A 23,538-nucleotide genomic window follows, 5' to 3' on the forward strand; every position below is an offset into this window, starting at 1 on the left:
CAGAGGAGGGAGAAATCATATCCAGCTAGCAGTGGATCAGGGAAGGCAAAGGAGGTGACATTGAAGAAAAGGCTGAATGCTAATGAAGAGTGATAGAGCAGGGAAAGGGAATGTAGGGGAGGTAGGAAATCTCAGGTTGGATGGGACCATGAGTGGATAGGAGATGAGGGGTGGCAGTGGGAATTACTGGAAGATAAACCTCTGAAGAGAGGCAGAGGTCAAAATGTGGAGGCCCTTAAATGCCAAATTTAAAATTCTGGAGTTAACCACTGGGCAATGGGAGCCATGAAAGGTTTTGGAGGAAGAGGAAGATAAAGCCTTCTTTGGCAGCAATCAAGCTGGACAACTTTGCAGATTTATCCTCGAGTGTTACCAACTGCAGAAACCACCAACTCTGAGGACTAATGTTTTGACTGAGGGAAAGGAAAAGGAGAGAGAATGGGAGAGGTTGGAAAAGGGGGATGAATAATTAAAGGACTATACAGATAAAAAGCACTCCTGGTGCGAAGTGATAGAACGGTCTTCCTTAATTCCTCATTGCAGAGGCAGCCCAGGGACTGAACTCGAAGCGTAACCTACCTTTTCCCCCATTTAAGACTTGAAGTTTCCACCTCAGTTTAGGACTTCATTTAATATCGAGACTGTGCTTTTGGCCAGTGCGGAGCAAGCGTAGGGCATTAGGACCCAGCGATTGTTGTAGTGAGAGAGGTTGAATCTCGGTCTCTCAATTTTTCCCTCGAGCTCCCTCCTCTCCCTTTGTCATTCTAGCTGCCTGCTGCCTCCGCAGCTTCCCTCTAGCTCTCTCTGTGCTAAGTGCCTGCGCCTTAGACAGGGTGCGCAAAGCAGCAGTGTTAGTCGGGACCTGCCTTGGTGACCCCATGGCATCCCCTAGAACCGTAACCGTCGTGGCACTCTCAGTGGCCCTGGGACTCTTCTTTGTTTTCATGGGGACTATCAAGTTGACCCCCAGGCTCAGCAAGGATGCCTACAGTGAGATGGTAAGTGAAGCAAACGGGTGATGAGGAGCGCACCCCCAAGGGATGGCGAGTACCTCTCCCCTTCTTTCCTTCCCGGTCCACGGTCCCAGCCCTTTCACCCCTACCCCCACCCCTGACCCTCCCTTCTCCCCAACAACTTTGCAGCTGGGAAGGAGCAGCTGGATGAGAGCGATTTCATTTGCAGGCTATGCCGGGAGCAACTGTTTTGGAGCCACTGAATGCCAGTTGGGGGAGGGGTTGCCCAGTGAGTACCCCCACCCCCAAGTAAACCGGAGGGCTGAGACCTGCGTAACACCTGTCATTGGCAGGAGTCCTCCCCTCCTTCCAGCACACCCAAACTCCCGGCAGCCAGTCTGCAAGTCTGATTCCTTCCCTTGGAGCTAAGAGTTTAGCAAGCTGGAGAGTTTATTTATCTTGGGGAAGAACAAAAGGCAAGGAGGAAAGAGCTGAGGGCGAATGGGCTACTGAAACAAGCAATTTTTAGGGGCGGGGAAGGTATTCCTCATCCCTGGCGGAGAGCCGATGGTGTTCCCCTAGCTGCCTGGGCGTGTGTCTATATCCTTGAGACAAAGCCGACTTGACCCAAATAAAGGTCACCGAGAGCCTCCTTCTTCCCCTTCTCTCAAGGGAGAACTGGATGTTTTGTTTTATTTTGTTTTGTATATGGGCTAATCTGCAAAATCTGCAAAGTCTGCTTTTCCTCTCCTGCAAAATAGTCCTTAATCCCCACCTTGTCTCCCGTGGATGCCCAGTGGATGCCCAGGGCCAGGCCCTCGGCAGGTTTTCCCCTCCGCAGAGTTAGAATCACCTGAAGGTGAATGGCCAAAACATCTCCTCTGCAACCTGGGGGCTGGGCTGCTCTCCACAGTTGGGTGTGAAGAGGACTTGTTCCTATGCTGTGGAGTACGAGGTGATGGCAGGGGATGTTTCCAGCACTTCCGCTCTCGCTTCTCCCCCTGTCACTTTGCCTCTTCATTTCCCCGCCCCAGCTGAAGAGAACCTGCTTCTCATTGCTTTTGCCAGGCTGCCAGTAATGGGAGGGAGCCCATTAATGGGTTCTCAAGGTCAAGAAGGAAAAGAGCTTAGGGGAGGAACAGGAGGGAGAGAGAAGAAAGACAAGAGGGATTCCCCATTAGGGCTAACGCAAGGAGGAATAGCCCCACACGTTGACAGTTGACAGGAATAAATAGCTCTCCTGGAGCTCACTGCGGAGCCTTCCAGAGCCCCTCAACGTGAGCTGCAAGTGGATGGAGTCTGGCAAATTGTAGACACTCAGAAATGTTTGCAGGCAGCTCTGGCTTCTGTCTCAGGGTTTGAGCTGGTGTTTCCCATGTCTCTCTCACCACAGGATCACCTTGGCATCGGGGAGGGTGGCTGGGACTCAGGGGCCAAGGTCTAGCCCCAGTTGCAAATCCTAATGTGTTTCTCCTTCCCCCTTTCCCTCCTCCCAGAACATTTGACCAGATGGAATTGAAATCAGGTCAATATGAGTATCCAAGGCAGCCTGCATTGGGGAGGGGAGGGGAAGTGGGGTAGCAGAAGCCACCAAAGGCAGAGGGAAAGGGTGGAGGGGAATTGCCACTATATTTTTGTCTTGGCAGCAGTAGTTTGGCGTTAGATTATAAATAAATGCATATGCTCTTGCTTTTCTTTCCTTTTCATATATGCATACATTTATATGTTTATGTGTGTGTGCCTTGGGTATATTTAAGCTTTCCCTTGCCTTAGGGACATAGTACCCCTCTTCAGTATACTCCCTGTCTCCCTATATCCTGCTCAGCTGCTTTAGAGGCCTCCCAAGCTGCACCCTAAGTACAGTGTTAGGTTTTGCAGGCAATCCAACTAAGATGGAGTCACCGGGAAGCTTCCTATCAGCTTGGCAGGAGCTCATGAGGAGGACCAGCCACAAATGTGTTTTCAGTAGGTTTCTTTCTAGGGCGTGGAGCTGTCTATTACAGTTTAATGAAAGGCAGAAGAAATATATGAAGATTCCATATCATACAAAGGAACATATTTAAATAGGTATAATCTAATACAGCAGTACAGAACCATTGTGTGTGTGTATGTATGCACAATTCCGTGCTTCTGTGCTCAGGGGCATCTGGAGGCAATGGAAGAACTATATCTAGCTGGGAGGTAAACTTCACAGTAGCATGAAGCTTGAGGAGGATTTTCAGACCGCCGTTTTCCAGGGTCCCCTCCTGCATTGAGCATTGGGCCCCAGGCTAGAGATGGCTTTCTGGCATAGGGCCCACTGCCTAGTGCCTGGGCCGGCCCAGCTTTATTGTTGAATCCATAGGGAGTGGGGACGATTCAGTTCTAGTACACAGAAGTTCCTCAGTTTATATTTGTTGAGTGGCTGGGTGAATGAATGAGTCATTGTAGCATTGTCTTGGCTTGTCACCACCCTTCAGATTTCTCTGGTTGGCTCTTGATGATACAGTTCAGAAGCCATTTCTTGCCCAACCAGAGATCAGCTGGGATGACTCTCTGGGATTTTCTGTTTTGCATTTAGGAGTGATTCCTTTGCATTGATGGAGTTAGTCATGTATTGACTGCAGTGGCTTTTTGTATAAAATCTCAAGGTGTTGTTGTTGCTCTTGTTGTTTATTCTTTAAAACATCTCTGTGAGGTAGATTTATTTTTTAAAGTTATGCTTATTTTACTGATGGATAAACTGAAACAGAGCAAGTTTAATGACTTATCCAAGATCCTAGGGTAAGCTGCTGTTGGAGCAGAGATTAGAAACCAAGTCTGTGACTCAGTATTCCCAGTAGAGGAGTCATTAATGGTTACAACTGCTTTTTTGGATGTCAGAACTTACAACCGATTCTTGAAAATATCTGGCACATTTTTTCTCCTTTTTTGGTAGCAGTTTAACTGCCCCAATCCCATATTTTGGGGTTTCATTTTACTTCGAAACCAATTTTTCAAATTTAGAGTTTTTTTTTTTTTTTTTTTTGCTTTTCTGTCAACTATTTTTTCTTGTTCTAAAGCCATTAGTGTTATGCTTAGGTATTATCCCCTGCATAGAAAATCACTGCTAAAAACCAGACAGACAAATGACTATGAACTTCTTTCCTGTCTCTACTGGGGAAGCCAGGAAAGGTTAGTGGAAGGAGCACAGACTTTGAGTCATGTAGGTTTGGGTTCAAGACCTGACACTCTTAGTGTCTGTCTCAGTTTCCTCATCTGTAAAATGAGGATAACAACCTACCACAGGAATTTGTTGTAAATATTAACTGAGATTACATATGGAAGCATCTAGTACAGTGTATGAATATGGTAGGTGTTCAAGAAATGCTCTGGGTTGAGGTGATGATAATTGATTCTATTTTACGCAGTGGTTTCCTGACTAATTCAAATGGCCAGTTTAAGGGATTGAAATCAGGCATGTAAAAGAGCAAGATGCTATTTCCTTATGCCATGGTGAACAGACCTCTATGCAGTCAGCTAATATAGAAAACTCCACACTTGCTGCTGGGTAATACACAGTGGATCCCATGCAGAATTTCCGGATGCCTCTCTTGAATAGCCTGTTTGGTATGTGTCACTCCATACCTCCTCCCAATTTAGCAAGTGTCATTATAGAGTACTCTAAATCCCACGTGAATTCAACACGACTGACCACTCCCCTGACTAAATGCCTTCATTAATTCACTTGAAATTGTGAGACAGCACTTACAAATGCTGCTAAGCAGTTTAACATATGAATGGTTGACTTGCTCTAAATTTGGTATTCAGCTCTTTGTGACAGTGGTTCTATCCTGTAAGCACAAAGGGCCACAAATGGAATAGTAAGAAAACACCACAAATCCTGTCACATTGAAGCTAAAGGATTTTGACCATGAGGAAGAGAGGGCAAGTCTCTGACAGGGCAGGTCTCTGCCACTTGTTTGCATCCCCTTATAGGGAAGGTTTGTTGTTGATTTGGATGATTTGCTTATTTATAGTTAAATGCCCTCTGGTATTTCCCCAGGGTTTGTGTAGCCCTAGGAAAATACTCCAGATAGGTTTGGGTAGTTTATTTAATGTCCATAGGCGATCTTTTATACTTCCAATCACACTATTAATTGCTTTCCAACTACATAATAGTTGGAATGATAAGGTAATAATACTAAGATAATAATAATAAGATAGTAATTTACTGATGCTTAGACTGTTCTCTGAGGTGTTACAGTACGTTTTTTCCCTCAGAGAGGCAACTGACCCTGAGATGTGAAATGACTTTGCGTAGTTCACACAGCTAGCCATCCTAAGCTAAACTACATTGACATTTGTGCCAGGGAGCTTATAGCCTCTCAATGGCCAAGAGCTGTGCTTGTTTCAGAGCGACTTTTGACTGACAGTGGAAGTCAGACCCTTCTCCCCTTAGATGCAATCTGGGAGGGATCCACTTTGGTTAGTAGGACCAGGTTTGCCAGCTTCCTTTTTAGGTGGGCATTATATGACAGTGGAAGGTAGAACTGCTTAAAAGGTGTTTTTCATTCACATGGATATTTGGCAATTAAACATGTGATGGTTTATTATTGCATTTAAGAAATGATCTATGATTCACATATGGCTATTTTTCCTACAGAGATTCAGGAAAATCATACTTGAAACAGTAAATTTTGCAGCACTTATGTAGCCTTTATGATCTAAGATATCAACCAGGCTGAGATTTTTAGCCAAAATATATTTTTGTCAGTGTCCTCTTTTGCTTTCATATAGTTTTTTCCCTGTAAATTGTATTGAAGTATAACATACATACTGAAATGTGCACCTAAGTGTATACAGCTTGAGGAATTTTCAGAATCTCCCTGTGTAACCAGCACCCATATCAAGAAGAACATGACCAGCATCCTAGAAACCTCCCTCCTGGCCCCTTCCGATTACTACCTCCCCAAGGGTAAATCCCAACTCCAACAATATAAGTTAGTTTCACCTGTTTTTGAACTTTATATAAATGGAATTATACAGTATATTAGCTATTTTTTTTCTTTTACCTAACTAGCATAAATGAACTAAAGTAAACCAGTTGTGAGCTGCTCAAGTTTAATGTAATTAATATGAGATCATGGCCCCTGGGGTGTTGTGAAGAATAAATGATAAAAAGAAAAAAGGTATAACTAAAGAAAGGCTCCATATGCTTTTGACTCATGTCTGAATCATATAGTCTCATACTATAAAAACGGACCTGCTTGAATCATTGTTATTATCATTAAAATAATTACTGTGGCTTGCAAACATATGGATTTCTAATTGTGTGGTTCATTAATGATAAAATATGTGTGTGTGGCCCTTGGTTGATGCTATGACGTTATGATTCTTTGACCAAATCTCCAAAATGCTCATTTAATTTACAAAAGGGGAAACTGAGGTAATAAAATACTTAGTAATTTTCTGCAAGCAATTTAGGGGCAAAACTAAAATTGGAATTTAGCTTGTCTTAGCCCAAGGATATTGCTAGATGACTGCCTTTGATTAAAGGGGTTTGAAACATTTGACTAAACCCTTCTGTCTCCTGCTTCCTTCCCCTATAAGGAAACTATGGTTTCAGGGTCTGGGTCATGGCAATGAAAAAGAAACAGACATAACAAAGTGAGCTTCCAGAGCCTTTTGGGAGAGTGACTCAGTCAACTCCCTTTATTCTTACTGTCAGAACAATTAAAGTCGTTAGAGATCTAATTACTATAGACTTAAGGCACATGACCCTTCTGTTGTTGGAATTGAGGTGGCCCAGACCAAGTATTGTTGCTGCTGGCAATAGTAGGATACTTTTGATGTCTCTATCCTACTCCACAGGAGAAAGAATAAAGGGCTTCCTAGACTGTCAAAACCTCATCCAAGCTTAGTCCCATCTCTAACAAGTTAAACATTCCCTGTCTGGAGTCATGGAGAATAGATGCTATCTGTACCTACTCAGATTTGAACTAAAGATTTGATGAAATGGCTTATCCACATGCAGTTTCCTCTTGAGAAAAGAAGGAAAGAGGCAACTGCTGCAGTAAAAATATCTACAGCTGCAGTTTAAGAGGTTAGATAAACAACTGAAAAAGTAATATGTAGTTAGAGCAAATGCAGAGAACAATGATCACTGAAGTCATAGGAACTTGATTTAGAGACCTGAAATTTGGCCTACAGATTTCACTATAGTATAGATAAAAATATATTCCTAAATGATGGGTGGTTAGCCCTAGGCAAAAAAGGAATGTTTCCAGAAGCCTTTCAGTCAGCATCTGGAAATCTTGGCTGTGCACTGGCTGTAAGAAGCTCATCCTGCTTCCTGTGTTCATTATGTCAGAAGGTTACACTTAGGATTTAGGAACTGCCTCTTGGGGAGCTTTGTGTTGCTAATTTTAAAAGGTCCTAGCTTAAAAGTGTTAAGGAAAACTCTTGGATCTAGATTTCTTTCCCTTATGTCCCCCTGCTACCATCACCAGAGTGTTGAGGGAGAGAGAGTGGGCAGGTGACATCTAGGTTAATAGTGAGAGGAAACTGCCAGATGCCCTAATCCTCGGCTCAGCTCTGCTCCACATGGGTCTAGCTCAGTTCAGCCCAGGGTTTTACTCTGCCTACTGGTCAACCTCTCTCCTAATTTCTCTCTGAAAATCCCTGATTAAACCTAAAATGGGAAGAGGGAGGAAGAACGACTGATACTTTGTGTTTCACTATATGCTCAGGAACAGGTTAGGGACTAGAAGTGAATAAAGGTAAATAAAGACAGGATCTGACAGGGCTAGGATTCGGAAGAGGTGTGAGGCAGTGTTGTGCAAGTGCAGAATCAGATCCTGCCTCTATTTAAAGTTGTGATATTTTATTTGTTGTGGATATTATTTACCTTAATCAATGAGTGTTTTGGTGCCTTCTTAAATTTTACACTCAGGGGACATAGGCTTACTTTATCTTAGTCCTAGCCCTGCTCAAGAAAATGAGGCTCAGAGAGGGCAAATAATTTGCCCAGGGACACCAACTAGAAAATGACAGATATCGGATTTGAAGCCAAGCCTGTCTGAATCCAAATCCATTCTATTTTTTACTAAACCACTGGTCTTGAAACAGTACTCATAAAGGACTATCTTGTGCTACTCATGATAATTAATCCATGAAATAAAGGTGCATTCACTAGAGAAATGACTTAACATTTGTTCCAAACTAGAGTGTGTGAACACTATTCTAAGCACCAGATGCTCCTGACAGGTCAAGTTGGCTTTCTGCCTGATTCTTGTAATACTTGTCTTGCATCTGGTGCTTTTGACTATTCTCTTCTTAAAATTTTTGGCCCCTATGACCCCATCTCTCCTGGTTTTCCTCCTACTTTTCTGACCACACTTGCTTCTGTTTCTTTTGTGGATTCTCTTCCTCCTCCCATTTTTTAAATGTCTGTCACACATTTTCCCACTGTATACATTCTACCTGGGCATACTGATAACTGTCAATTCTGTATCTTTACCCCAGACCTCTATTATTGAGCTGCCTACTAGACATCTCCACTTAGGTGTCTTAGAGATACTTCAACTAAAAAACTCCAAATTGAGTTCCTCATTCCTTCCTGCCCCATCCCCCTCTTCTTCTGGATGCATTCTTGACTTCTCCGTTTCCCTCAGTGTCCACATCCAATGAGACATCAATTCCTGTTGATTGTGCATTCAAAGTATGCTTGAGTCTCTCCCCTTCCCTCTATCCTTACTGTCATTACTCTAGTCCAGTTCTCTCACCTGATCTCCTGGCTTCCAGGCATACCCCTTCCAATCCATCCTCCATGCTACTTCCAGAGGGACCTTCCTTAAAAGCAAATTATGTTGTTCCCCTGGCTTATAGGATAAAGTCCAGCTCCACAACGTAACAGTCCATGATCTGATTCATATCTGTCTTCTCTGTCTCATGTCTCACCCTTTCCCCCTTCCTCCCCCAACTTATGCTGAGCTGGGGCAGTGTTCGAAACACACCAGTCTATTTTGTGCTTCAGGGCCTTTGCTCATCCAGCATCCTCTGCCCTTGATGCCCTTCCTTTATTGATCTTGCAAACATCCGCTCTTCTTTTAAGATTCCACTCTAGCTTTTCTCAGTCCCCATCTAGGGAGATTTGACCACTCTGGTGTGCCTCCACTGTACCTACTACATAGTTTATTTCAGCACCCATAACACTTTATTGCACTTATGTACTTCCATAGCTTTTCTTCTCATAAACTCAAACTTCAGGAAGGCAGGGCTTTTGAATGATTGATGTCTGTATCCGGAGTACCGAGTACAATGCCTAGCACAGGAGGCACTTAATAAATATTGAATGAATTTACGGATACTTCATGAAAACAAAGTAGTGGGCAAAACCAGAAAGACACTTGATAAAATCTCATCAATTTACTATAAAATGAGGATTGGGTCAATCTGAATAGTGAAAAATATGATTATCTATTACTCTAAGGTCAGTATAATTCTATTACTTTGTAGTATATCCAGTGCCTCCCTTCTCTGTTCCATGTTATCTGCCTTCGGGCTACAATTAGACCTTATACAGTACTCTATTATATACCACTAACCGTGCTGCTTTATAATGTTGTTTATGCATCTGTTTCCCCCCACTACACTGAGAGCTTCTTGACCCTATCATATTCATCTCTATATCTCCATCACATAATCCATAATAGGTATTCAATAAATGTTTATTGAATTAAAATTAATGAACTTGAACCAGGCTAATCAAAGTAGTGTCTTGTAAAATCCTAGGGATTTATCTCAATGATCATAAGAACGATTTTTGTCTTACCATATTTTAAAGATATATAAGGGGCTAACATTTGCATACATTTAAATTTTTCTGTTTGCTTAGCACACACTTTTTTTATTTTTACAGATTCCACAAATGTAAACTCCAACTCAGCTCTTTTTTGAATTAACACAGATTCCAAATTAGGGAAGTCCAAATTAGTGAGGCTTTACCGCCTTGTCTCATTTTTGTTGGTATTCATATGCATCTGGGTTTGGACAAGGTAGGCACTAGAAAATGTGGATATGGCTAATCAGTACCAGTTTTTATGGGCCCAGTGAATTTTCTTTTAAATTCTTAATGTTGTTTATGATTTATGATCAGAAAAAAAATTTTTTAATAAAAGGTGCTTCCACTGCAGGGGGCATGGGTTTGATTCCTGACTGGGGAACTAAGATCCCGCATCCCGCCCACATGGTGTGGGCCCCCCCCCACAAAAAATTTTTTTTTAAACTATAAAGCCAAATTCTCTTACCTTTGGTGCTGTTACTAAGGTTTAAATCACAGGGATCTCAACAGATTGCTTGCTTTTTTCCTTAATTACAAGGCTTTTATTTAGGGGGCACAGTAAAAAAAGAATATGACACGCTTGGCTGGTGTGGAAAGGGAATGGTGGGGAAGAAGGACCTTGCTTGTGTTTTCTTCATTCTAATGTTAAAACCATGGTTAATGCAGCGATTTCCTTATGGTATTCCACTCTAGAAACGTGCTTACAAGAGCTATGTCCGAGCCCTCCCTCTGCTGAAGAAAATGGGGATCAATTCCATTCTCCTCCGCAAAAGCATTGGTGCTCTTGAGGTGGCCTGTGGCATTGTCATGACCCTTGTGCCTGGGCGTCCCAAAGATGTGGCCAACTTCTTCCTACTTTTGCTGGTGTTGGCTGTGCTCTTCTTCCACCAGCTAGTCGGTGATCCTCTCAAACGCTACGCCCATGCCCTGGTGTTCGGCATCCTGCTCACCTGCCGCCTACTGATTGCCCGAAAGCCCGAAGACCGGTCCTCTGAGAAGAAATCCTCGCTGCCAGGGAATGCGGGGAGTACCGGCAATGCGGGAAATACCGAGGAGCAGCCGTCCTTATATGAGAAGGCCCCTCAGGGCAAAATGAAATTGTCGTAGGAAAGCGGAAGTGCAAAAAAGTGGACCTTCCAGGCAGTTGCCTCCATGACACCCAGGAAGATGTCAGTGTGTGTTTTTCATTTGATTTATTTATCTTGGGGGAAAAGGGACAAATATAACCTACAAATTAATGGCCCTATTGGCTTGTGTACACCTATACCCTAAAATGACCTCCCCACATAGATGTATGTGCACCACCTTTAATCACTCTGGGGCAACTCTCACATCTTGCTGCATGTACATGTATATGGCTAACTATTGAAGTGTATTTGTGAGATGGACTCCAGCAAGCATGTGACTGTGAGATTAAGTGTGGGAAAATGTTACTTACTGTGTGTGTGTGTTTGCGTGTTTGCACACACGTGCGAAGGAGAAGGCTCTGATCTTGAACTAATCCTGCATAGGTATCTTCCCTTTATCGACTGATTCTAGTGAAGGAAGAATAAAATAAATCTCCTATAAAGAGAACGCTACTTACTTCTTGGTATAAAACAAACTATGTATTCCCATGGGATGGAGGAATCCCTCACTAGATTAAGCTGAAAACTTAAACCTACCACTTTAGGAAAAATTTCCTTCAATTTGAGACATTGAGTTACTTGTAAAATGAATTAACTTCTACTTTAACAGTTGTTTAAATTGTAAATACTCCATACTGAGTTTAATTAAAATAAGGGAAATGTGCAGTCAATAGATAATCTAATTCTTCAAGTGATAAAATTAGAAGTTTCACCTTGCCTTTGTTGGAGCCCAACCTACTAAGCTCCTTTACTCACACTTGGAAACTGAAACAGTAAACTTTATATCGGACATCTTTTTTGGATTTTCTTAAGCCAAACGCTGCCTCACTTCCACTATTCTCAGCAGCTAACCAGGATTTGGCAGCTACTCCACTGTTGTGGTTGAGGGAGCGAGGATTAGTCCCGTTAGAAGTCTGTGAATCTCAAACTAGCTGTTCTCTTAAATCATCTGAAATTTGACAGAGGAGCCGTATCCAGTGTTTCTCTGCCAAACAGATTCACTATTCCTATTGAATTTTCACTGAGCTTTGCTAGTGTAAGCAGAGATCCAAGTTACCCCCACAGCTGTCTCCTCTACACCTCTTTATCATTCCAGTGAGTTGAGTTTAGCTGGGGGAAGGACATTTGATATAGGTTAGTTGGATTGAGCAGTATGAAAAGTTGCTTTCTTCATTACGTACTGCTGCTTCTCCTTGTTAGATGTGCTTTGATGGTTTTAATATTATTGTGCCAGGGATAGGGAAAGGGGTGGGAGTGTTGTGTGTGGGGGGAGTACAAATTATTGTATTTTCTTCGATATCATTGTTCTTGTTGATTGATACCTCTCTGTCTTATTTCTCTCATTCTTTCAAAATAAAAATTTTTGAAGTTTGGAGGAAATGGTCTGGACAAGTAATGAAAATCTGGAAAGAAAAGGTCATGTCATGGGATTCAGGTTGTCTTAATTTTGAGTGGATGAGGGAGGAGAATAAAGAGAAGGGGGAGTACAATAACTTAATATACTAATGAGGTTACTAACTTTCCAATCTCATTTAAGTTTCCTCACACTTCTGTGATGTCAGCACATAAGACAGAAAGCCACAAAATTAGATCTCAATACAGTTCCCAGGTTTGGGGAGTTCTGCTTTATTAGGTGATGCCAAGGGAAGGTAGAAGAATTATTTCAGGAATAATTGCAGGTATATTAAGTAAAGATGAACCAGTGTCTCACTATATATGCATCCACAAACTGGCACAAATTCCAGTGCCACAGACTTGTCACATTAGGCAAGTTATTTAACTACTCAGGGCCCCAATTTCATTTACAAAAATAAGAGGATTGAAGGCTTAAAATTCTTTCCAATTTACATTTGAGTATGAAATGATTATTAAAAAATGACTCGAGAAATTTTCAGTTTTACTAGATAGGAAGATCAGCTATCATAGTAAATATTGAACACTCAGTTCTCATGCATGATTAAATATGATTTCTTGAAAGTACTTTGAAAACAATGTAAGATGTGGTAAATAATCATTTTTTGCTGTAGTCTTTCCCAAATACATCAACTTAGTCTGATTCTTCATCTCTCCCCAAGATTGCAAAGTTTCCTCCCACACTTCTATTTTTATTTATTTATTTATTTATTTTGCGGTACGCGGGCCTCTCACTGTTGTGGCCTCTCCCGTTGTGGAGCACAGGCTCCGGACGCGCAGGCTCAGCTGCCGTGGCTCACGGGCCCAGCCGCTCCGCGGCATGTGGGATCTTCCCGGACCGGGGCACGAAGCTATGTCCCCTGCATTGGCAGGATTCTCAACCACTGCGCCACCAGGGAAGCCCCCTCCCACACTTTTGCCTATAGTTTATGGGTATATTTTGGCCTCAAAAAAATCAGTGAGAGTCATTAAATTTTTATCTTTCTTCTCCAGTTCCTACTCTAGTAAGAGACTAAACTAGGGACTAAGTTCAGGTCTCAGACTAAGCCCTTGCTGCTGTTTTAGCCAGTTTCTTTAAGGTCCATCGATTCCTCAAAGTTAGGAATCTTTACTTGTTAACTGGCCGGCTACCTACAAGATGCCACATCTGGCTCAGGATATGTTTCCAGCATACTCTAGAAGGTATGCGTGCCCATCCTCGGTAAAAGGAGGGCAAATTCAGCCGCCGTCCTTTCCTCCCACCTCCTAGCGACAGCTTCAGAGGTGTCAGACCCTTTAACCTAATTCTCTTGCCCAACATGGGAGAAGCAGCCTTTATTGAGAAGTTTGCAGTTTCATATTTTCCTACAGATTCAAAGCCCGACATTTGGGGTCAATCTGAGCAAATGGATCACTGTAATTGGTCTTGTTAAACTCAAGAACCGAGACACTAATTGTTCCGTTTTAGGCACAGTGACGAATGGGAACAATATTAGAACAGTGGGAACATCAGCCAATCGGCTGATTTCAGCAGCAACTGCCCGCTAGCCGGGCGTACCCGGGCCTGGCGGGTGTGGCCGGCGGCTCTGCGGAATTGCGTTTGCGTCAGCGTGGGCGCGCGCGCCGCCTCGCGCCATTGAGCTGTGACCCAACCAATCAGGCTTCAGCAGAGCGCGCGGCTCCGCCCTGAAGCCCCCTGTGTCGCCTCGGAAGCGCATGCGCGGGGCGGAGCCCGCTCTTTTGAATCCGGGAGGTGACGTTTGGACTCCAGAGGCTTTGGGACTGAGGAGTATTTTAGGTGAGGTGCTTTTAAACACCGGGCAAAGTGGGATCCCCGAGGCCGAAGGGAATCAATCTCCTGACTTCTGAGTAAGACTGTCCTACAAGGTGTCGGGTTTTCCCCCAGAACGGGAATCTGCCCAATGGGTCAGTTGTCGCGGCCAAGTTCGGTCCTTGCTGGGGCAGGCTGTGAAAGGGGGTCCTTGGGGAGCGATGGGACGGTTCCACTGGAAAGGGCCAGAAGCTGCTCGCCCGCCCTTCTTTCGTAGGACCCAAAAAAACAACTCGGAACCTGGAACCTCTCGGTGGGTTAGGCATGCATATTGCTCTTCTGCTCCAGCCTCATCTGTTCTAGGGAGGTGGGGTTGAGTGTCATTACGACTATTCCCTTAGTTTTTCCTATTTGAAGCCCAAAACTTAGAAGTCATTCTGGCTTCCTCTCTTTCTTTTTCCCTACATCTAATTCCTTTATTACGGCCTTGCCCAGTCTCCTTCCAAAACATTTCACAAATACCATCATTTTCTACCTTTCCTACCATTTACACCTTAGGCCAGGTTCAGATTGCAGTCATATCTCTTCTGGACTTTTGCTAGACCCTTTTAATTGTCTATTTCCACTCCTGCACCCCTAACATTCTATTCTTCGTACTGCAGCTAAAATGATCTTAAAACATAAATCAGATGGTATCACTCCCCTCTGTAACAGTCTTCCCTTCCCCCATAGTTGCCTATGACACTTAAAAACCAAATTCCTTGTTCTGGCTTACAAGCCCCAATATAGCAGTCGCTGTCTGCCTTTTTGACTTCGTCTCCTACTACTCTGTACCTCTTTCATGCTACTACCCCCACCGACCCTCGCCTCTTACTGGTGTTGTTGCTGTTTCTTTAACACACAGAGCTCTTGCTTTAAGGTCTTAGCGTATCTTGTTCTTTCCTCTCCATGAAATACCCTTCCACCAGCTCTTAACATGGTTGGTTCCTCCTGGCATTCAAATCTCAGCTTACAGTTCACATCAGAGAGGCATTCTCTGAACACTTATTCCAAAGTAGCTTCTCACCCCCACCTCTTTTCTATGACATCACTGTATATTATGTTCACTATTATTTACTTATTTATTGACTCTCACAGCTCCTCTTCACTCCACCCCCATAAGTTTCATGAGAGCACAGACCTTGACTGTTTTGTTATTTTATCCCTGGTGAGTAGAATTGTGCGTGGCATATATTGTAGATGATGCTCAGTAATTATTTATTGAATAAGTGAATTATCGGGGCATGTTTCTGTTCTGAGAATCCTTAGTTTGGCCACCAGTTTGTCTTTAACTTAGCACTGACAAAGCAGGCAGTATTAAAGATTAAAAGCAAAATCAAGGCAGGGTGGAGAAAAATAGGAGCGGAGAAAGTAACATTGAGTTCATGAGATGGATTAGTTTTGGACTCACTTATGTGATATAGCCCTTTTAAGAGAATTTGTTATGTTGCCTGTACTCTTACTGTTTTTTTTCCCCTCACAAGGCCGGCTAGTGAATGTTACCTTGGAGAGTCATTTCTGTTCCTATTTAGGTCAAGGGCTTTTTGAGAAAGTTAACCTATAGCTTTTGTTGCCTGGATTGCTGTCAGTTTTTTTATTGTGTACTTGTATGCTAGGTCCTCTGTACTAAATGTGGGAATACAGGCATGTGTGATCCCTGTCTTTGTGGAGTAAAAAGGGAGGGACAGTTTGGCTGGTTAATGGTAACTTGACACTTGTTTCTGTATAGAACACGTGCAGTAATGTCACTTCAACGGAAAGTTAAGAACTCTCAGGCACGAAAGAGGACTTCACAAGGTAGTAATAGCTATCAGACTACACTCTCAGCCTGGAAAGTAACAGAGGACCTAAGTGACTCAAAGAGCATCTCGAAACATGGACAAAACAATCCAGTGGAAGATTATGAACGTGCTGATGATCAAGCAGAAGTCGTTCTGCAAATAGCACTGACATACTTTGAGAAAGGTAAGACAGATTGTTTTCCTTATGTTAAGTCCTATTCCTTTAAAAATATACAGACTGTTTTTCTTAAGGATTTTTAAAGGAAAGCATATTTTTGCTCATTTGTGATTTTTGTTTATTTAATGGACATTTATTGAGCACTTACTACGTATCAATATGCTAGGTACTAGGGATATAGCAACAAAGCATGTTCCTGGCAGAGTGGTTTCCAAACTGTTACACATTGGGATTTCCCGAGAATCTTTAAAACCCACTGGTACCTGGCATCCACTCTTAGACTTTCTGATTTTATTGGTATGGGATACAAGCTAGGCATTGAGATTTTTTAATGGCTCCTTAGGTGATTCCAATGTGCAGCAAAGTTTGGGAACCACTGCCCTAGTTTTTGAAACAGCTTAGTCTAAGTTCAGTGCTTTTAGTTAGTTTAGAGCAGAGAAGCCAGGGCAGGATTCAGTTTTCCTGCTTTGCTGTGAAGTATTCAAGGGTTTTAAAGGCTTTGAAGGGTTTTTAGGAAGACATCTTTTATGTAAAGCTATTCCTTTGAAGAATCCTAATTTGTAACTGTTGAGGCTGAGGAGTGAGAGAGTTTTAAAATCCTCACTATTTAATACTGTTCCTCTTCCAGGTTCCATTAAAACTTCACAGAGTAAAGATAAAACCTTGGAGAAACACTTGAAAACTGTGGAAAATGTGGCATGGAAGAATGGCTTAGCTCCAGAAGGAATCGACATTCTATTAAATGTGGCACTCAGTGGCAAATTTGGTATGTCAAGGGGATAAATTTTTCAGTTTGCTATTTGTTTTGCCTTTCAGACTTTGAATTAGATTGTTGATTGGAATCAGCTGCAGTTAAAGAACTATATATTTTCCTATTCTCTTCATAAAACCAATCTGATAAGATTATATCAATAAGATGGGCCTTTCTTGTGTTCAGACTACCTTATGAACTAAAAGTTTCTATGTGCATATGCTGAAAATGGCTAGTTATCACATATCTTTACAAATAAAATGGGTCTCTCACTGTTGTGGCCTCTTCCGTTGCGGAGCTACAGGCTCCGGATGCACAGGCTCAGCGGCCATGGCTCACGGGCCCAGCCGCTCCGCGGCCTGTGGGATCCTCCCGGACCGGGGCACAAACCCACGTCCCCTGCATCAGGCGGACTCTCAACCACTGCGCCACCAGGGAAGCCCCAATAAAATGAATTCTTGTCACCAAATACATGGGAGCCATTTTTAGTATTTCTCTTAGGAAGGATAGATAATAATTTAAATAGTGTTGCCAGAAGGCACATTAAGAGATCACTTGGTCTATTTTATTGCCTTTAGGTTCACTTATCTATGGCAAGTCCCTGTTGATACTGTCTCCATTCCAGTCTCTGTGGCCTTAATAGTCAAGATGCTTTTTCTTTTGTGCCAATGCTTCCTTTTCTGTTCTAAGTTCATTTGTAATGGCAGTGGGGGGAGATTCTTAGAAAGAAATAATATCTGTCCATTATTCTTTTTACTTGAGAAGAACCTTTTTACCTACCCTCACCCAAATTTAGACTTAGAGAGTATTTTAGCCCTTGAACATTCTCATTTTAAAGGTGAGGAAGCTGAAGCCCAGAGTGGTTAAAGAGACTTGCTTAATCTCAGAGCTAGAACTGGGGAACTCAGATCTCCTAACTCCCCTTCTAGTGTTTATGCTGCACCACACTGCTACTGGGTTTTCTCCTTTTTTTTTTTAAATTAAGACAACTATCAAAATTGAATACTTTATATACCATTTTCTAGCCCTTGCATATTGGGTTCCTTTGTGCATACCCTATCATGTTTGCAGGTGTGTGTGTGTGTGTGTGTCTGAGAGAGAGAGACAACACATTACTAGCCAAATTCAGTATATGACTTCCAGGAATTTTAGTTCTCTATATTTTAAAAAAATTTTATTTATTTATTTTTGTCTGTGTTGGGTCTTTGTTGCTGCGTGCAGGCTTTTCTCTAGTTGCGGCGAGTGGGGGCTACTCTTCGTTGCAGTGCACGGGCTTCTCATTGCAGTGGCTTCTCTTGTTGCGGAGCACGGGCTCTAGGTGCATGGGCTTCAGTAGTTGTGGCACGCGGGCTCAGTAGTTGTGGCTCATGGGCTCTAGAGCACAGGCTCAGTAGTTGTGGTGCATGGGCTTCGTTGCTCCACAGCATGTGGGATCTTCCTGGACCGGGGCTCAAACCCATGTCCCCTGCATTGGCAGGCGGGTTCTTAACCACTGTGCCACCAGCGAAGTCCCTAGTTCTCTATTTTTACCTGATTAGTTCTCTTTGTTTTCCTACAAAGTTAAATTTGACCTAATAAAATTGGTCTTCTTCTAAGTGGTTTCAAATTGGTTTTGACAAATTTCTAGGAATTCATATTTAACTGATTAGTGTTTATCGAGAACAATTCTATCTATCCCTTCTCCCCTTAAAACATGTATAGAATGTACAGATGTTTTCTATTTTGGAATTTCTCTTTTCTTTTTTGATATCTCAGAAATTAATGTTTAGAAGGTTTTTGTGATGTTTGCCAGGTCTTATTGCAAATGCATGCATGTTTCAAAATGCATGCCTCAGAGTTAGAAACTTGTATGTAACAATTTAAAAATAATCTCTGGCTTTCTAGTCTAATTTCTTTTTTCTGTTGAGCTGGAATTTGGTGACATTATATGTAGCCTCATTAATTGCTTTTCTCCTTTTAGTTATTTCTGTGATATCCACCATCACTACCAGATCTTTATATGTAGCTCTTTTGCTAAGTTGAAATACATATTGAGGGGCAGGTGTGCTAGAAATGTCATAATTAGGTACAAAGGGACTTTGGACTCTTTAGTAATTGAAAAGTCACTGGGAAGTAAGAATAGAGTCTATATTGAATTCTCCCTTTGAATTTGGTACATGTGTAAAGTGTTAGCGGTCAGACTGTTGTAAACTTTACAAGGGTTGGGGGATGGGAGTAGGGGAGAAGAGAGGAGTAAAAACAAGATACCATGAGACTGGAAAGCAGAGATTTTTATTCTTGTGATTCATTACCTGCCATCACTGCTTCCTTTCTTCTCCACAGAATGATGGGGTAGGAATTGATGAGATATATTGAAGTTATGTAGGATATATAAATCTAGAGATCTGATGTACAACATGATGACTATAGTTAGTAATATTGTATAGAATACTGGAAATTTGCAAGAGAATAGATTTCATGTGCTCTTACCACACACAAAGAATGGTAACTATGTGAGGAGATAAAATGTTAATTAACTTGACTGTAGTAGTCATTTTATTATATATAGGTATATAGTATCTGCCGGGTGTTGGTTCCAGGACCCCCTGCGGATACAAAAATCCTAGGATGCTCAAATCCCTTGATAAAATGGCGTAATATTTGCATATAACCTACACACATCCTCCTATATATTTTAAATCATCTCTAGATTATTTATAATACCTAATACAATGTAAACACTATGTAAATAGTTGTAAATACAATGTAAATGCCACGTAAATAGTTGTCTTGTGTGGCTAATTCAAGTTTTGTTTTTTGGAATTTTTTTTAAACGAATATTTTCTGTCTGTGGTTGGTTGAATCCACAGGTGCATCTTATCCATATCCATATGGATATGGAGGGCTGATTATATCATATCATCATGTTGTGCATCTTAAATATATACAGTTTTTATTAAAAAAATAAGAGGTCTACACTAGTAGGAAAAGAAAAGATGTATAAGATGTTTCTGAGAATGCTACTTGCAGGCGAAGTTAAGAACAGTGTTATCTTGGTGAATGGATGTGATCACCATGCTATAATGCATGTAAGACAGCGTTTAAAGACCTGTATGTTTCTAAGAATGCTACTTGTGGGAGAAATTGAGAACAGTGTTATACTGAATGGATGTGATTACCACGCTATAATACCTGTAAAACAGTGGTTAAAGACACATGTATCCAAGATATTGTTGAGGCTTCTACTTGCATGAGAAGTTGAGAACACTGTTTTTTCCAGTGAATGGTTGTGATCACCACTGTATAATGCGAATAAAACAATGTTTAAATACAAAAAGAAATTGATGATATACATGTATATTTAATTATTGAAGCCTTAATAAGCAGAAGTTGACATAGGGTATACACAAAACTACTTGCAAACTCACTTCTATTAGCAGATGGGAGGATAGCATAGAAGCCAAGAGAGTATGATGAAAAGATTGGACCAATATAGAATGATATTACTACCAGCTAATAGTATAGTTGTTTGATTCTGCTATCCTTCCCACTTTTGGGGGGGGGAATGGAGACTAGAAATATATCTATTTATTCTTAAATGTAGCAGCTCATGCAAGATATCTTAGAGTAGCTTTAAATAAATCAGAATCTATTATGCCATTTTAAAAAGTCCTTGAAATTTTCCTAGGAGTAAAAGACTTCTTTTGAGGTGTAATTCACGTACCATAAAATTCACCCTTTTGAAGCATACAATTCAGGTTTTTTTTTTTTAGCATATTCATAGAGTTGTGCAACCATCACCACTATCTAATTTCCAAACATTTTCATCATGCCAAGAAGAAATCCTGTACTCATCCTCCCTTGTTAGATAAAAATATTAGAACCAAAGAATTTGCTTTATAGTTTATATTAAAAGTTAAAGGTACATTTTTGTTTCAAACTATGTTTTATAATGATGATAAGAGATATTGAATATTATTTTATTGCCTTCAATGTGAAGTGAACTTTTTAGAACTAAGAGTCAATAATAGTAAGGAAACAGTCAAGATCCCAAAATGTAGTTTGATTTAGAGTTTGTCTGCTTTCCAGGGAGTGCTGTAAACACTCGGATATTCAAGTGTATGATTCCAGCAACTCTAATATCAGAAGATTCTGTGGTTACGGCGGTCTCTTGGCTTTGTGTTGGCAAGTGTTCTGGTAGCACCAAGGTAATCTTTTTAAACACTTTGATGGTAAGTCCTTCAGAACTACTTAAGGGCTGGCAAGGAAGAGCCACTTATGGAGTAATGGCAGTGGCCTTTTGTGCAAAGCCTGTAGTTTTGGAACAATGTAGCTTGATGCAAGGAGTCTGTTCAAACAGAAATTTTTACTGAGAGATAAAATTTATTATCCTTCTTTGTGCTAGAGGCTTCTAAAACAGCCCTGAGGGGGAAATTAAGCTCTCTGCAAGTTATATTTCTCTAAAGATAAGCATTTTGTCTCTCAATAGGTACTTTTTTATCGTTGGCTGGTTGCAATGTTTGACTTCATTGATCACAAGGAGCAAATTAACTTACTCTATGGCTTCTTTTTTGCTTCATTGCAAGATGATGCACTGGTAAGTAAAAATTGGACAGCATCATGCATCGATCAAATGGTACGCGCTTGTATATCGATGCACCATATGTGCTTCAAAGTGCCACACCACTTTCCTTACTTATTTTAAAATATATGAAACACATAGAAAAGTATAAAGAGTAACATAAAAAACATCTTTACACCTGTCTCTCAGATTAACAAATAAAATTTTTAATGCATTTGCTTTATATCTTTTTTAAGAAAATAATTGTAACAGATAGAATTGAGTTCACATTGGAGTCTCTTTGCTGATCTAGAGCAATGATTGCCACCTTTTCCCTTTTAAACCACTTCAACAGGGTCCTTTGAGTCACTTATTGTACAGTTTCTTTTTTCTTTTTTTTTAACATCTTTATTGGAGTATAATTGCTTTACAATGGTGTGTTAGTTTCTGCTTTATAACAAAGTGAATCAGTTATACATATACATATGTTCCCATATCTCTTCCCTCTTGCGTCTCCCTCCCTCCCACCCTCCCTATCCCACTCCTCTAGGTGGTCACAAACCACCTAGCTGATCTCCCTGTGCTATGCGGCTGCTTCCCACTAGCTATCTATTTTACATTTGGTAGTGTATATATGTCCATGCCACTCTCTCACTTTGTCACAGCTTACCCTTCCCCCTCCCCATATCCTCATGTCCATTCTCTAGTAGGTCTGTGTCTTTATTCCTATCTTACCCCTAGGTTCTTCATGACATTTTTCCCCCTTAGATTCCATATATATGTATTAGCATACGGTATTTGTCTTTCTCTTTCTGATTTACTTCACTCTGTATGACAGACTCTAGGTCTATCCACCTCACTAAAAATAACTCAATTTCGTTTCTTTTTATGGCTGAGTAATATTGCATTGTATATATGTGCCACATCTTCTTTATCCATTCATCTGATGATGGACACTTAGGTTGCTTCCATCTCCGGGCTATTGTAAATAGAGCTGCAGTGAATATTTTGGTACATGACTCTTTTTGAATTATGGTTTTCTCAGGGTATATGCCCAGTAGTGGGATTGCTGGGTCATGTGGCAGTTCTATTTGTAGTTTTTTAAGGAACCTCCATACTGTTCTCCATAGTGGCTGTACCAATTCACATTCCCACCAGCAGTGCAAGAGTGTTTCCTTTTCTCCACACTCTCTCCAGCATTTATTGTTTGTAGATTTTTTGATGATGGCCATTCTGACCGGTGTGAGATGATATCTCATTGTAGTTTTGATTTGCATTTCTCTAATGATTAATGATGTTGAGTATTCTTTCATGTGTTTGTTGGCAATCTGTATATCTTCTTTGGAGAAACATCTATTTAGGTCTTCTGCCCATTTTTGGATTGGGTTGTTTGTTTTTTTGTTATTGAGCTTCATGAGCTGCTTGTAAATTTTGGAGATTAATCCTTTGTCAGTTGCTTCATTTGCAAATATTTTCTCCCATTCTGAGGGTTGTCTTTTGGTCTTGCTTATGGTTTCCAGTTTCTTGATTAACACTGTGAAAACCTCATCAGAATTAATGAGGAGAGGATTACTTTTCATGAGATGCCAATGGGCTGATTTTGATAAAATAGCATAATTATTCCCATTGAAAACGTTAATAACTCTAAGAAATCAATCTACTGTCCACATGGAAGACTTTCAAGGACCATCAGTAGTTCACAGACCATGTGAACCATTCATCTAACTGAATTCCTCTTGCTTCTGGAAAGGGAATTCATTCATTGATTTCATTTTTAAAAAATTGACTGTGTTCATTGCATTGATCGAGGCAATGTAGAAGATTCAAAGTTTAGCAGAGAGTTTCCATATTCCAGGGGTTTATAATCCAGTTGGGGGACTAAGGAAAGCAGATAAAATTAAATAATGTATAAGTTAAATTATCAAAGACAGTATATGTTAACACGAGGATAATAATTGCTGTGATATTCCCAGGAAGGAAAGAACACTGTAAACCAGAGTGATTAGAAAAAGCATCATAAAGTATGTAGGCATTGAGCTAGGCCGTGAAGGTTGAGTAGGATTTGACATTTGATGTTTGATATGACAGGAATATTTCAAGCAAAGTTGTGAACTGTGTAAATTGTATTTCAAGAGACCTTAAATAGATCAGATTGACTTAATTATAATTGGTGTCAAGCAGTGGTGGGTGGTAAGGCTGAAAA

The 23,538-nt window shown here is 41.1% G+C and overlaps 2 protein-coding genes across 3 annotated transcripts in view; both read left to right on the forward strand.

Moving 5' to 3' along the window:
- Positions 1-878: 878 nt before the first annotated feature.
- On the forward strand, positions 879-10,863 carry TMEM35A (transmembrane protein 35A; the record flags this gene model as incomplete). The annotated part of the gene is made up of 2 exons (XM_082864731.1): positions 879-998; positions 10,450-10,863. The coding sequence occupies 2 exons, from the start codon at positions 879-881 to the stop codon at positions 10,861-10,863; spliced, it is 534 nt and encodes a 177-aa protein (XP_082720857.1).
- A 4,951-nt stretch (positions 10,864-15,814) lies between these two features.
- Positions 15,815-23,538, forward strand: part of CENPI (centromere protein I) — a gene marked incomplete at its 5' end in the record, with an annotated part of 42,445 nt that continues 34,721 nt past the window's right edge. Inside the window, 4 exons of one of the 2 annotated variants that reach the window (XM_082864733.1) lie at positions 15,815-16,050; positions 16,673-16,810; positions 20,864-20,982; positions 21,264-21,371. In XM_082864733.1, coding sequence (XP_082720859.1) covers positions 15,828-16,050; positions 16,673-16,810; positions 20,864-20,982; positions 21,264-21,371 — 588 coding nt within the window. The remainder of the gene's footprint in view (positions 16,051-16,672; positions 16,811-20,863; positions 20,983-21,263; positions 21,372-23,538) is intronic. The other variant, XM_082864734.1, reaches the window with a different exon arrangement.

This window comes from Leucopleurus acutus, assembly GCF_964270905.1.
Source record: "Leucopleurus acutus genome assembly, chromosome: X".
NCBI classification, from domain to species: Eukaryota; Metazoa; Chordata; class Mammalia; order Artiodactyla; family Delphinidae; genus Leucopleurus; species Leucopleurus acutus.